Source organism: Podarcis raffonei, chromosome 10 (assembly GCF_027172205.1).
Source record: "Podarcis raffonei isolate rPodRaf1 chromosome 10, rPodRaf1.pri, whole genome shotgun sequence".
NCBI lineage: Eukaryota > Metazoa > Chordata > Lepidosauria > Squamata > Lacertidae > Podarcis > Podarcis raffonei.
Window position 1 is genome coordinate 20,475,222 of NC_070611.1, and position 14,528 is coordinate 20,489,749.

General features: G+C 40.3%; 1 protein-coding gene across 8 annotated transcripts in view; it reads right to left on the minus strand.

The window, feature by feature from the left end:
• The window catches only part of PTPRZ1 (protein tyrosine phosphatase receptor type Z1), a 111,070-nt gene that overhangs the window by 80,594 nt on the left and 15,948 nt on the right, over nucleotides 1-14,528 (minus strand). For all 8 annotated transcript variants that reach the window (XM_053405606.1, XM_053405605.1, XM_053405604.1 and 5 more), the window contains exon 2: nucleotides 1,851-1,916. In XM_053405606.1, the coding sequence (XP_053261581.1) occupies nucleotides 1,851-1,916 (66 nt within the window). The remainder of the gene's footprint in view (nucleotides 1-1,850; nucleotides 1,917-14,528) is intronic.

A 14,528-nucleotide genomic window follows, 5' to 3' on the forward strand; every position in this document is an offset into this window, starting at 1 on the left:
AGTGTTGTGTATTTCACTGGAGTAATATGTGGAGACATGGCTTAAAATGCCACTCATCCATGAAGTGATGACCATGTCTGGTGCAAAGTATAAGTGTTTTTGAACCAACTGGAAATAGTGCTGCTAGTGCTATCAACTTCAATTCTCATGTAAATGGACAATTACCAGAGTCAGGAAGCTATTTAGAAAATGTCGGGTTTTTTGAGGAGATAGCAAGAAGGAACAAAAAAAATTGGCAAAAGAAATACAAGCAGAAAATAAGAGATGTAGAAAGGAAGTATCAGGTCTTAGAGATTGCATAGGCAATATAATAATCTCTCAGCCTTATTTCTTGATTATGTAAAGATCCTATGTTTTACACAATTTCAAAGTCTCTTCAATCACATTGTAAGATACTATATCCACATTTACATGATATAAATATAAGAACAAAAGGACTTCTTGCACAAATCAAACTCCAAAGGCATACTCAGTCCAAAAGAATAGTTTAATTGGGCTAGGCATAGAAACCTTTGTCTCCTAAGAGGAAATGGCTATGCCCAAGAGATGGCTTTGTATCTGAACACCTCAGCTGAGGTGTCTTGAGATTTTAATCATTTAGGAACTGTAGACAATGAGTTAATCCACTTGCATATTATCCACTTGCAGGTCTGAACACCAAGGAAAGGAAAAGATCTGCAGGTGTGCAGTAGAAGCCCTTAAGCTATAAAAACAGCTGTAAAGTAGATCTGCCAATGCTTCGCGACCCGAGGGGAAATTTTGTCCTCTCTTGAATGAATGCTGAAATCCTGCGCAAAGTCTACGTATAATAATTCTTTAGCAGGGTTTTTATCTCCCATGTTTGTATGCAGAACAAAGATTAGGAAGGAAAGCATAGGTCACAGACAGTTTGAGCATAACTGCACCCCAACAATATATTGGGCCTCCAAACTGTGAGTTTAATCTAATTTAGTCACTTCTTTTGCACCTTTTTTGTGAATGTCTCCAGAAAAAGTTGAAATAGAGCATCAGCCTAACTGCTTTCTGATTTATAGGATGGTGACTTGGACCACTACTGAAGCACTTAAAGGTCCAGTCCACCCATCACACTAAGCCAACTATAGAAGTAAATGCACAACCATGCAGGTAAAGAGGTAAAGGACCCCTGACAATTAAGTCCAGTCGTGGACGACTCTGCGCTTGCGGTGCTCATCTCATTTTACTGGCCAAGGGAGCCGACATTTGTCCGCAGACAGTTTTTCTGGGTCATGTGGCCAGCATGACTAAGCTGCTTCTGGCGAACCAGAGCAGCGCACGGAAACACCGTTTACCTTCCCTCTGGAGCGGTACCTATTGATCTACTCGCACTTTGACGTGCTTTTGAACTGCTAGGTTGGCAGGAGCTAGGACTGAGCAATGCGAGCTCACCCTATCGCAGGGATTTGAACCGCTGACCTTCTGATCGGCAAGTCCAGAGGCTCAGTGGTTTAGACCACAGCGCCACCCGTGTCTCTATCATGCAGGTACTCACAATAAAAAACATACTTGTTTCACACTTCCCCTGTTCCTCCTGCTGACTCAACTTTAGAAAGTTATTCATTCATTTTCAATAAGGAATCCAACAGAAGAGATGAGAATGTTCCTCTCTAGTTTCACATTCAGGGACTGAACTTCAGGTTTTGTTTTTAGGAAGGGGAAATCTAAGTACAAGACCAAATACAGAACACTCCCTGATCTCTTCATGCTTTTAGTAGCTAAGATTTAATCTATGTGGGAGGACATTTTTACCCAGTTGATTTAGTTTGCATTGTAAAGACAGTTTGCTTATTTATAATAACAGACCGTCATAAAATATCAAATAGTACACTTACCTGAATAGGACCAGTCAACCTCTTCAATAATTTTGCGTTGCTGTCTTATGTATCCAGAAACAAATTCTAAAATAAACAAGCAATAATAAAGCATGTCAGCATCAAGTAGTACAGAGACAAAATAGAAAAGAAACAGTATCGGTGTCAATGTGCTACCTTTGTTCTATATTCACACAATATTGAAACGTAATTAACATAAGTTGTGCAGTGGTAAATTCTGAAGCGCAGGCAGTCTTCATGGCAAGCCACACATAGCCAAGCTTCTTCTAAGGCTATACAACAAAAATGAATTTTTGACCTACAGTATCTGTTTATTTTATTTAAAAGCTTTTAATGCAGCATTTAATAATTCAAAAATCCCTAAGCAGTGTGCAGTCTAAAAAACAATATATTTTAAAAATACACAATGCTGTATATTTTTAAAATATGCAACCTAGAACCAGTAAGACAGCAATATAAAAGAGCATGAAAACATATGAAAGTGAATAAAACAGAAATTTGGAAGATTCAAACACCCAAAATAAGAGCCAATGTCATGGGTCAGGGAAAGCCTGGGCTAAAAGAGAAGCTTTCACAAGAAACCTGATGCAACTGATTGGTCCAGCAAAGGGCATTCCACAATACAGGGGCAACAGCAGAAAATGCCAGTTTCTGGATTTCTGCACTATGAGATTCTGCATGGGGCAGTGCCATAAAAAGAATTTCCCAAGATGCCCAAACTGATCTTACAGGTCTATGCAGGGGCAAGCAGTATTGGTTCACTCCTTCCTCTTTGCTTATCATCTAGGCTGATGAATAGTTCTGGTATACTCAAAAGCTTTCTCATTGTTTTGTGACTGTTTAATTGGTCATCATAAAGGGGTGTTTGGTTTTTTTAGGTTTTTTAATTGCTGATCATAAGCCAGCAATTTCAGGTTTTACAATTATTATTATTATTATTATTATTATTATTATTATTATTATTATTAATTTTCATACCACTTTGTTTTTAAGAGAGAGAAAATCTCAAAGTGGTTTACAACACATTAAAACATCAAGTAAAAGAAACACAGAACAAAACATTACTGAAGAAAGTCAAATATAAAATATACATTCAGAGCAACGTAAATAAGTAATAGGAAACAAAAATATCATCTTAAAGATTTAAAAACAAAACATTACAAAGGAGGTCGAAGTTGATTTGGTACTCGTAAACAACAAACCTGCTTCCCCTCAACCCGTCCCCCAATGTCATATAATGTCTCCACAAATAAATTAATTCTCCACAAACTGCTGAAGCTGTATAACCTCCCTGCAAACATTGTGCAAACAAATAAGGATAAACAGGTAAAAGTGTAGAGGAAACAGGAAGTCCGAATGTGTGAAGCAGACAGCTTGAAGAACAGCAAAGCTGTTTGGCTAGAAAATTTACAAAACTTATAAAGGAAATTTTTTATTCAATATCTCACCTATAGCGACAGTGAAATAAATAAAAAACAGTGGAAGCTTAAGGGTGCCCAGGTCACCTTCTGTTGGGTAGTTATCATTAGGAGAAAACATAACAGGGTTCTGCTTGGCAGAGCATCTCAACATGCAGACATAGAGAGAGAAGAGCTATGAAGAGGCAAAGACTGCTTAGTTTAGCACAAACCTTTCCAAACACTCCTTGTAGGCTTTCCCTTGTGTGTAATGAACATGTTTCAACAATTAATATATTTAGCTATAATTGACATAATAGCTGTGGTTTGTGTTGGCATAGTTACAATGGCACACTCTTGCTTGGCAAGTGAGGCAAACTCATATTGCTAAATGCCTGTCAGTTATAATTTCCTTAGGATCCATAAATTGGGTTGTTAATTTAATTAATAACTAGATTAATCTAAATATTTAATTTAGGCTAAATATTAATTTAATTAAAACTAGGAAGTTTTTCCATGATAAAGCTGAGAAACTGAAAGGAGCACATTAATCTAGCTGCTCTTGGAGGAAGCTGATTTTCTAGAAAGTTTAGGCCCTGTTTTGTCGCAGAAACTGCTTTGGTGGCCCTGGATGATGACCTCTGTCGGGGGAGAGACAGGAGACATGTGTCCCTGTTAATTTTCCTCGACTTCACAGCAGCTTTCAATACCATCAACCATGGTATCCTTCTGGAGCAGCTGTCCAAGTTGAGGTGAGTGGCACAGGTTTGAGTATATAGTACCACTACTGACCCAACTACACGGGCTGCCAGGCCAATTCAAAGTGCTGGTTCTGAACTATAAAGCCTTAAACGGCTCAGGACCACAATACAGTGGTACCTTGGGTTACAAACGCTTCAGGTTACAGACTCCACTAACCTGGAAGTCATACCTCGGGTTAAGAACTTTACCTCAGGATGAGAACAGAAATCGCGCAGCGGCGGCAGGAGGCCCCATTAGCTAAAGTGGTACCTCAGGTTAAGAACAGTTTCAGGTTAAGAATGGACCTCCGGAACGAATTAAGTTCTTAACCAGAGGTACCACTGTGCCTCAAGGACTGGCACTCCCCATATGAAGCAACCCAGACCCTTTGATCGTCTTCTGAAGCTCTTCTTCATGTTAGTTCCAGAGAGTGGCAACACGAAAACAAATCTTTTCTGCAGTGGCTCCCTGTTTGTGGAATGCTCTCCCCAGGGAGACTCGCCTGGCACCTTTATTACATATCTTTAGGTACCAAGTGAAAATGTTTCTCTACAACCAGGCCTTTGTCTTATTAACATTCTATGTTCTTTTAAAATGTGTTTTTGGGAGGACGGTTATTGGTTATTGTTTGGTTTGGTTTTATCATGTATTTTGTGTTATCATTTTGTATGTTTATGTTGTGATCTTCAGATAAATGGTGGTACAGTGGTACCTTGGGTTAAGTACTTAATTCGTTCTTAACCTGGAACTGTTCTTAACCTGAAGCACCACTTTAGCTAATGGGGCCTCCTGCTGCTGCCGTGCCGCCGGAGTGCGATTTCTGTTCTTATCCTGAAGCAAAGTTCTTAACCCGAGGTACTATTTCTGGGTTAGTGGAGTCTGTAACCTGAAGCATATGTAACCCGAGGTACCACTGTATAGAAATTTAATTAATTAATTAATAATATAATATAGTTTATGAAGAGTGCTGCTGCTATGCACTTTAGTCCAAAGTAATTCCATTAATAAAACAACATGGGGAACATAAACTGAAATTTCGTTTGATATTATAGGTATATTTTAAGTCGTCAGAAATATGGCAACGAAGGTGATGCACTTGTGGTAATAGGAACATACTCTATCAGTGTGTTTTGTTTTAAAACAAACTTTTAGTTAATTAATTCTTATTGTATTTTAAAACAAACTTAAGTGGTGTGCATTTAGGCTACTAAATGGGAGTGGCTAAAGGGAGAATGTCTCACCAGTGGTTAAAAACCTACTCTGTATGCCAGCCCTTAGCCAGACAAAATTCATTGTGAAAGCAGCTCAAATTCAAAAATGCACTTTTAAAATAAAACTGATTAAACAAATTTAACTGTAGAAAAAATAACTGCATGTTGTGTATTCATCTTATCAGACATATGAATGTAAAATTATTTTGTTATAAGAAAGGAGTAGTACTCTGAATGTTACAAGTTTATAGTAGTTTTTACAAATCTATCTAACAAAGGCTCAACATTTCCCATCATGTTCACTTTGATGAACAAAAATGTGACTAGTGGCATATGCTAGTTGCAGTCCACACACACCCAGCAGGGGCCGGTATTTGTAATATGTACATGTGTTAGGAAGTACTGGGAGAATCCTCTATGGATTTTCCTTCTAACACACACATAACTGGATCAAACAGAATCTACTGAGAAAAAGACCACTTATACTGGTTGTTTTTAGTAATCAATTCATTGCCTAAGTTCATTGATTACCCATTTGTTTTCAAGCTAAATGTAAGGTTCTTATGCTAACTTTTAAAGTCCTGAATGGTCTAGGTTCAGAGTTTTTGCAAGACCAACTGTATCCATATGAACCTTACCAGGGCCCTAATATTAACGTCAGAGATCCTGCTGTCTGGCTCTCCACTGAAGTCAACTAGGCTAGGAGATACTGCGGAAAAGGACTTTTCAATGGTTTTTCTACTCTTGTAGACTTCTCTCCACCAAGAGCTCCACTTTGCCCCGCTTCCTAAATTCATTCCACCAAACTTTTTATTGCTGCCCCCATGTGTGTTTTTAATCTGATGTTGTGTTTATTATGTTTCTTTACTGCAAGCTAACTTGGGAGGGCTTGTTGTAAAGGTGGACAGAAATATAATTTTAAATTGACAAAGGGCGATTTTGGAGCAGGTATGATGCACACATATATTCCAGAACTTTGCTTCATGAAAGCTCAAGTGTGCACCCAATGAGGCAGTTGCAACAAGACAGAGGCCCCACCTTGAACCTCAGTTTATGTATCTTCCCCACCTGAGCTGCCCACTAGCAGGTGAAGAGTCCAACTGCGTGGAATCTGTTTCTGTACCTCTGACTTCAATCCTCTCCTGGTCCTGGAAGACAGTGGAGCAGGAGAGTTGTGGGCAGGAAGAGGAGGTGTGGAAGACCCTGACTCTACACCAGGCTTACTTATTTCTCCCTCCTTCTGCATGGTTTCTTCACTCTTCTGTCCTGCAGCTTCTCCCAGGCTCCCCCAGATCACTGATACCTTCGTCCAAGTCAGTCTCCAATCTTGATTCTCCTGAAGCCCACTTATTGGTATCCAGCCACAACTCCTCAGTTTCCAGCCAGTCCTAAACACATGCCTCTGGTGGCTTCAGTCCCACCAAATATGGAGAGACAAAGTAACAACTATACACTGTTACTGTTTCGACACTGCTCACCCACAGGCAACTGCTAGGCTTATAAATACACATTGAGTTTGAGCATGGACCACAGCAAGTTAATATTACAGAATCAAAACAGAGGTAAATGAAGCAATCCCAATCTATCCAGATAAATATGCTACCTTGAGGGTCCTGGGTCTATCCAGGGCCCTACTAAAGCCATACAAAATATAACCAAAATCTAAAAGATTATAGGGACGCCACAGTGCTATCAAAACTCAGATATATTTTTCTCTACAAAGGTACAGTATTTGAAACAACCAACATAGACATAAACTTTGCTTTTCAATACTATGTCACCCTTTTACTAACACAACAGCAAAAACATTTACAACATCTCATGGTACTGACATAACAAGAAAGTCTCATTTTGGTTTGTTGAACCAAATAATGGAAGTCATGACCTTTCTTCAATTGTCATCTTGTACTCTATTTATCCCTCTATTTAAACAGGAAGCTCTTCGGTGTAGAGACACTCTCTTACAGGCTTCAGATTAGCTAACTGTAAACAGAAAGGTCATAGCAGTGTTGCACTAAGCTATCCATGTTCCACAGCCAGATAGAAATAGTCTTGGAAAGACCCAAGAACTTTCTGCAACTAGAAAATGGAACCTTTATTGAGAAAGTGTGGGGACATACCATTACGGTTTTGTAAATAGCAACTATGAGGATCAGCTAGATCTAGGAGAGAATTTTGACCCACTCCACCCCATATCCCCCCCTCCCACAGATACCCTCTGTCCCATCAAACCAGTTGTCAGGATGGAATGTAGACCTGCAGTTTAGTCCACAGTCGGCTGGCAGGTTCAATTATATTTTGGGGTTTTACCTCCATCTGGAAGCATGCTATGTTATCTGCATGGCAAAGCCCTACAAAAGTATTAGGGTGTGTTCATATGACTGCTTTAGCATGCAGCTGTGCTTTTCCTTGTGCATTTCACAGCTCCCCACCACCACCAAGCTGTTCACATCAGTAGACCTTTATTAGGAATGGCTTCAGGGACGCGGGTGGCGCTGTGGGTTAAACCACAGAGCCTAGGACTTGCCGATCGGAAGGTCAGCGGTTCGAATCCCCGTGATGGGGTGAGCCTCTGTTGCTTGGTCCCTGCTCCTGCCAACCTAACAGTTCGAAAGCACATCAAAGTGCAAGTAGATAAATAGGTACCACTCTGGCGGGAAGGTAAATGGCGTTTCCGTGCACTGCTCTGGTTCACCAGATGTGGCTTAGTCATGCTGGCCACATGACCCGGAAGCTGTACGCCGCCTCCCTCGGCCAATAAAGCGAGATGAGCGCCACAACCCCGGAGTCAGTCATGACTGGACCTAATGGTCAGGGGTCTCTTTACCTTAAGGACTGCAATCACTGTGAAGATGGTTTGAGAAAGGGTAACGTTTTATAACAAAGCAAAGGATGCATATGTATTTTGGATAACATCCTGTGAACACAGATTAAAAACCCAGTGCAGGAAATAGGAGTGTGGGGACCCAGCCTCAGTCTTTGCAAGGCCAAGTTCACTTTCTTCTCCTTGAGGCAGCATGCTGGGAATATGATGCCAGAAACATTGATGAACAGCCAGAATATCAGTCAAGTAGGAATGAAACTGGTCTTATGAGACATGCTTATGTTTTTACTTTATGTCAATTGGATGCAAATGGAAAAATAGATGTTTATCTGACCCTCTTATTCTCCACCAACTTTTCAGAACATTTCTCAAATCAATTATCTCATTCAGCCTGACAGCAAAAAGAAAGGGGGGTGGGGGGTTGAAAAACCCCTATATAACTATTTGTGCTGGTGAAATATTGTGCAGATCATAATGTAAAGAGAGGAGATCCAGGAGTCAAAATGGAGGAGAATTTATTTAAGCAATGCAATAGACATTTTATAATGCAGCCACAGACCTGGTTAAAAAACAACAACCACTGCCACTTCTGAAATAGAAATCTTTTACTCTTCACTGCTCTGATTAACTTGGCTATATGAATGCAAAGCAGGTCTTGACAGCTTTCCATGAAAACAGCCAACCCTTTTCATGGGTTAACACCATTGTAATTTCCCTTTATACTTTGAACAGATTGCCATGGACACAGATTCAGAACCCAGCCATTCACACCAGGTCTCTGAAAGTTTACACAAGTCTAAAGAGCGAACAAAGCCAATAGTTTACTAGCAGAATCTTTCTGATATATCTTCTGCAACATCTCCCGCTGTCTCTGAAGACAAAGTTACAGTTAAATTATTAATATTAACCAACACGAAAGGTTTGTAATTTCCTCTGAAGTTCATAACACCTAGTTGTATGGAAGCGATAATATATTTCTCAAATTATACCATATTTTGATAAATAAAAATTGTGGTACTTGATGTGTTCTGCTTAATAAATAATGCTTTTTTGTTATATATGTGAGGAGACAAAGCTCTATAGTTGCTGTTTTAGTGGAATATTCACTGCTGGGAAACAGAAAAACCTGCAATTTTTTGAGGAAAAGAATGTCGGTGACCACTTGAAGGTGGGGTGAAAGGTGAGACATAGGTGAGACAATATTGCTTCTGGACACTATATGTGTGTTAATACAGGAGTAATGTGTGAAGAAAGAGCTTGTTCTGCAGCAGAAAAACATGTGTTGAGATGCACCTATACGAAGCCCAAGATTGGGTATTTGCGTTCAAATTTCATATTGCTCCATTTACTTTTCATATTCAGAATTCACCTCTATGCATTTCATCAACAAACAAGCAATTTGTGGGTTTTTTAATTCCCACACCATTTGGCACACAGAAATATTCTGCTTATAGCAAAGCCTCAAAATGTGGAAACAGTGCCAATATTTGCATTATCATAAAAGAGGCATCTTGTTTATTCCTTAACCAAAGCAATCTGGGGCTCTTATTCTACTGAAGTCATTTTCCCTTTTACAAAGCTCATGGGTTTTAATAAAGGCTCCTTTTTTTTCATCTGGAATCTAATTTTGTAGCATACAAAGCTAATTATGGAGCTAGTGTATTTGCCTTTGATCTCAAAGGCTGGAAATTTACTAGGCTCGGGGTTAATTACTACTTTCTATCACAAGCCTTAAAAAAAAACCAATCCCTTCATAAGTCAAGGGTAGATGTAACTATTCTAATCATATACCCTCATAGGAACAGAATCCACAGTATACAAAAAAAGCCACTAATTAACACGAACAGCTAAAAAAAACACTGAACACAAACAAGCAGCATTTACACCTTCAGAATAGTTCCCTTCTTGGTATTAATTGCTAGATCGTGACTTTTAGTAGAGAGAATGCTTGAACTGATGCATTTAACAAATTTGCATTTACTAACTTCTTGCTTTTCCTATCCAGAGTAGTATCTGCCCTTCTTCCACCTTTGCATAGGTGTATTATGTCTTCATTTAAATTTGTTTGAGCAGTTATAATCTGAAGATGGCTCTTAAAATGGCATAAACACCCTGCCTTGGACAGCTGCAGTAAAATTGTACACACGGTTCTGAAGAGCTATTAACTTTGTGTCATAGGCTCCTCCCAGCCACAGTCTGGCTGGCTTTCCCCCCAGTTTCCCCCATTTCACATCCATTCTCAGCACTGAAGGCTTCCTTTCCCTGGTCCTCTTTCCCTTCCTTCTTTCCTCTCATTTATACCCCTAGGGAATAAATCCAGAGGTTTCTGCCTGTGAAATTACCTTTCTCACTTGATTCTTTCTAGCTGTGAGTTAACCTTTCCTTAACGCTCATACAGAGGAAACGTGGATGCCAAAGCCATGCTATAGCTTCAGCAAATATTAATAAAAAGTGGTACAGAGGCTAAATGTTTAGGAGTAAAGAGGGGTAATCTCTCAGTTTGCACATCTTGTGTAAGACTTAATTGAACAGCTTCTTGCAAGTATCTTGACCCTCACCTCTCTTTTACACCATACTCAGAAAATATGTGGTTACGGGTGGTTTTTTCTTTTTACATTTTAAAAATAAAAGTGCATATATATTCCCCCCCCCTGAAACTAATAATGCACACAAGTTTATTTTTTAAAACCAGATATGACTTGCAACAGCATGTGTATTTAGGGATATTTAGGGGTAGCCAGTACTATCTGGACCCAAAGTATTCGCTTAAGGACCCAAGAGAGACTGGAAGGAAATCTCAAACCCTTGTAAAAAGATTTTTATTTTTATATGTGTTGGAAGCTGCCCAGAGTGCCTGGGGTAACCCAACTTAATTCATTCTGGAGGTCTGTTCTTAACCTGAAACCGTTCTTAGCCTGAGATACCACTTTAGCTAATGGGGCCTCCCACTGCCACAGCGCGGCTGCCACGCAATTTCTGTTCTCATCCTGAGGTAAAGTTCTTAACCTGAGGTACTACTTCCGGGTTAACGGAATCTGTAACCCAAAGTGTTTGTAACCTGAGGTGTTTGTAACCCGAGGTACCACTGTAATTTTTAACGTACGTTTTGGCATTGTCACCCACAGCTGCAAAGTCATCTAGCTTACGTATAGATGTTCACAAAAGTGTTTCTACCCTCGGTAATATTTATTCCATAAATAAGTGCTAGCAATCAACAAGCAGCACTCAGTTCACTCAGATCGTTAGGACCAGCTAAGCAACTGCATAAATTCCCTGAATGAGGCATATTGGCAATATACACAGTGATGCAATAGCACAAAACACTGAGTTACATAGTGACCGAAACAATATTGCAGGTGAAAAATATATGGGCAAACGTTTAGATTCAAGCACTGGACAGGCCTTGTTTTCAGTCTCGGCAATGCAAAGCCTATTCTTACCATGTCTGCAGAAAACAAAGGTGCTACTAAATTCATAATAAAAGATGGATCAAGATAGAATTAGATTTGCATGCCTGATATTATGCAGCTGACTTCATTAAGTCATTGGTTTAGTTTTATGAAGCAATGCAATGTTTTGAACAATGTACCTTTCATTCAAAGTAATTTCCAACAAGAAAAGAAAGGGGGTGGCAGTTCCTATGGTAGAGGAGGAAATGACTATAAGGTTATTGACATCTAATGGGGAGCTTATAATAATGTAATGGAAAAAAATCAGGCATGCAAGCTGAATTTTTAAGATTATTGTTTCATTATTAAGTGTCATTATACAGTGCAACCTAATGGCTTCTTTGGAGGAGAAAAATATTTCACGTGGCAATTAATAAATCTAAATTAAAAGATGTCTTATAGTCCTTTTAGGCTTTAAAAAAGTGAGTGAAACAGGACCCTGAGGCCAAAGAAAATATGAAATTAACCAGCTTATATCCACTGGGCTTCCACTTATAAGATTCTGTCAAGATGTGACTCTTAGATGGCTCTATAATCCTTGACTGGCCTTTTTTAGTTATTTACAAAATATTTTCCCCACTTTTAAGTCCCAGATACTCAAAAAGCAGCTAACAAGGGTCATGTTCACACTGTTCTTTAAAAGTTTTATTTGCATCTTCTTCATGTTAGAAAAGCTCGTTTCATCCCTGAAGTATATATATCAACATTTTTTAATAAGGAAAAAGTCTCTGTGTGGTGGACTTCCCATGTCATTCTCTGTATTTAAAACTTTCTGTTGCAATTATCACAAGCTTGCATTTCACCACATTCTAGTCACCATTCTAGCCACATTCTAGGCTTTAAAGTTTCTAGTATAATATTCCAGACATTTGGGATACAGTGACCAAGTTGGCATGTAAAAACCACTCACTGTAATTCAGACACTGGCGGAGCTTGCGAGGAAATGAGGGAGAAGTAATCAACTTGTGTCAATAATATCTGTTGGCAGGGTGCAATGAACCCTCAATGGGGGGGGGGCAGAGGAGGCTAAATGTGACACTGGAGATCCTCCCGAGTGTGAGAGAGGAGCCACCGGCCACTGAAGCCGCTCCACGCACATCTCCTCCTGATGATGTGACAGTGCATATGTGCCTTGCAGCACACATATGACATCACACGTGTGACATGCACCAGGCACATGACAACACACACACAATGCTTGCTGGGCCTCCTCAATCCTGGGTGTGAGACGGTGACGCACACCTGTGTGGTTGGTCATCAGCATTGGCCTCGGCTGGCTGCAGGGACTGACAAGATTGCCTGACAAAATGTAAAACTTTATTGAACCAATTGGGGTTTGGTGGGTGGGTGATGATCTGGTGGTGGATGCGGTAGGGCCAGGCTTCTGTGGGATCCACCAGCGGGGCATATAGCCAGTTGTGCTTCCAGCACACAGCACAGTTGTCCCGCCTGCCCCTTCTCTGTGTTGTGGCTGCACAGAGGTAGGCAGGCAGCTCATATATATGGCCTTGCTGTGGAATTATTCAGTCGCCATATTCATAGCCAGGAAGTAATTTGCCTGCAGATGCATTGGGCCTGTTGGGGGGGGGGTTGCCTTCTTTGTTGCAATGGCCACAACTTTTGGCAGAAAAAGGCATTGGATTGGATTCTTAGTCTAAAGCTGGGGGGTTGGGTAGCTAGGTAGTTGCCCCAACCCCAAAATCCAAGATAGAACTCAGGGTACTCCAGTAAAGGGGTCCAAGGTAGGGTTCTGTCCAAAAGCCTAGAGGGGGCTGGTGGGCCATAGAACACTGTGCAAAGTCTTGCAATTTCCCCACAATATGTTCTGAAAAGTTGACCTTAGCTGGAACAATCATTGCATATAACAGTGTGAAGTACGAAGACCTTAAATATTGCATTTTATGATGTGGCTGTTGACTTTTAAATAGAATTGTAGAATCATGGAGCTCGAAGGGACCATGATAGTCAATCGTTTTGTATGACAGGAACTATAGTCAAGTGCTTCCTGCCATGTCACAGCGCTGTGGCCTTGAGAAAAGTTACACCTCCCAAAATCCTCCTTTCTACTCAGCTATTAAATATACAGCACGTACCGCATCTGCAGATACTCCAAGTGTCAACCCGGTTCCTGATTTGATCCCAGAATGACCCGCTTTTCCTTAGGATGTCCCTGTTTTCATTTGAGAGGGTGCAGAGAGTTGGAGGGTGTGGAGTTATGCAGCCCCCCAAGCCAAGGAGATAAGCAACTATATAACCTTTAGAAGACATCTGAATTTATCCCTGCATAGGGAAGTTTAATGTTTTAATATTTTTATACATGTTGGACTTCTGCCAAGCTAGCAGTTCAAAAGCATGTCAAAGTGCAAGTAGATAAATAGGTACTGCTCTGGCGGGAAGGTAAATGGCATTTCCATGCGCTGCTCTGGTTCGCCAGAAACAGCTTTGTCATGCTAGCCACATGACCCGGAAGCTGTATGCCGGCTCCCTCGGCCAATAAAGCGAGATGAGTGCAGCAACCCCAGAGTCAGCCATGACTAGACCTAATGGTCAGGGGTCCCTTTACCTTTACCTTTTATACATGTTGGAAGCTTTCTAGAGTGGCTGGGGCAACCCAGTTAGATGGGTGGAGTATAAATATTATTATTATTATTGAATAGGAAGTCCCTATTTTAATCAGAGAAATGTTGGAGGATGTGCATCTGAACACCCAAATACTGTGATAACATCCCATCTCTCACAGCAAAGTGGAGGTGGCTTGACATATAGAGAACTGAACTTTTTTACTTGCTCTGGTTCACGTGCTGCAGCTGCTGCATCATGTGAACATTAGGATTCCTTGTTCTGGCCTGCAGCACAGTCAATGCCTCATGGAAGTCCAGCTGGGACACAATAGCTATAAACATCAGCCAATAAAAAAGCAGTGAATTAGTGTCATAGTTACATAAGTAAGACTTTTAAGAGGGCAACATATGCTTATTTCTTTGGATGATTAGCCCTGTTTCTGACACATAACAACACACTCCGTTCCTCATGCTATCTCCTGAGGCTTTCCCTGA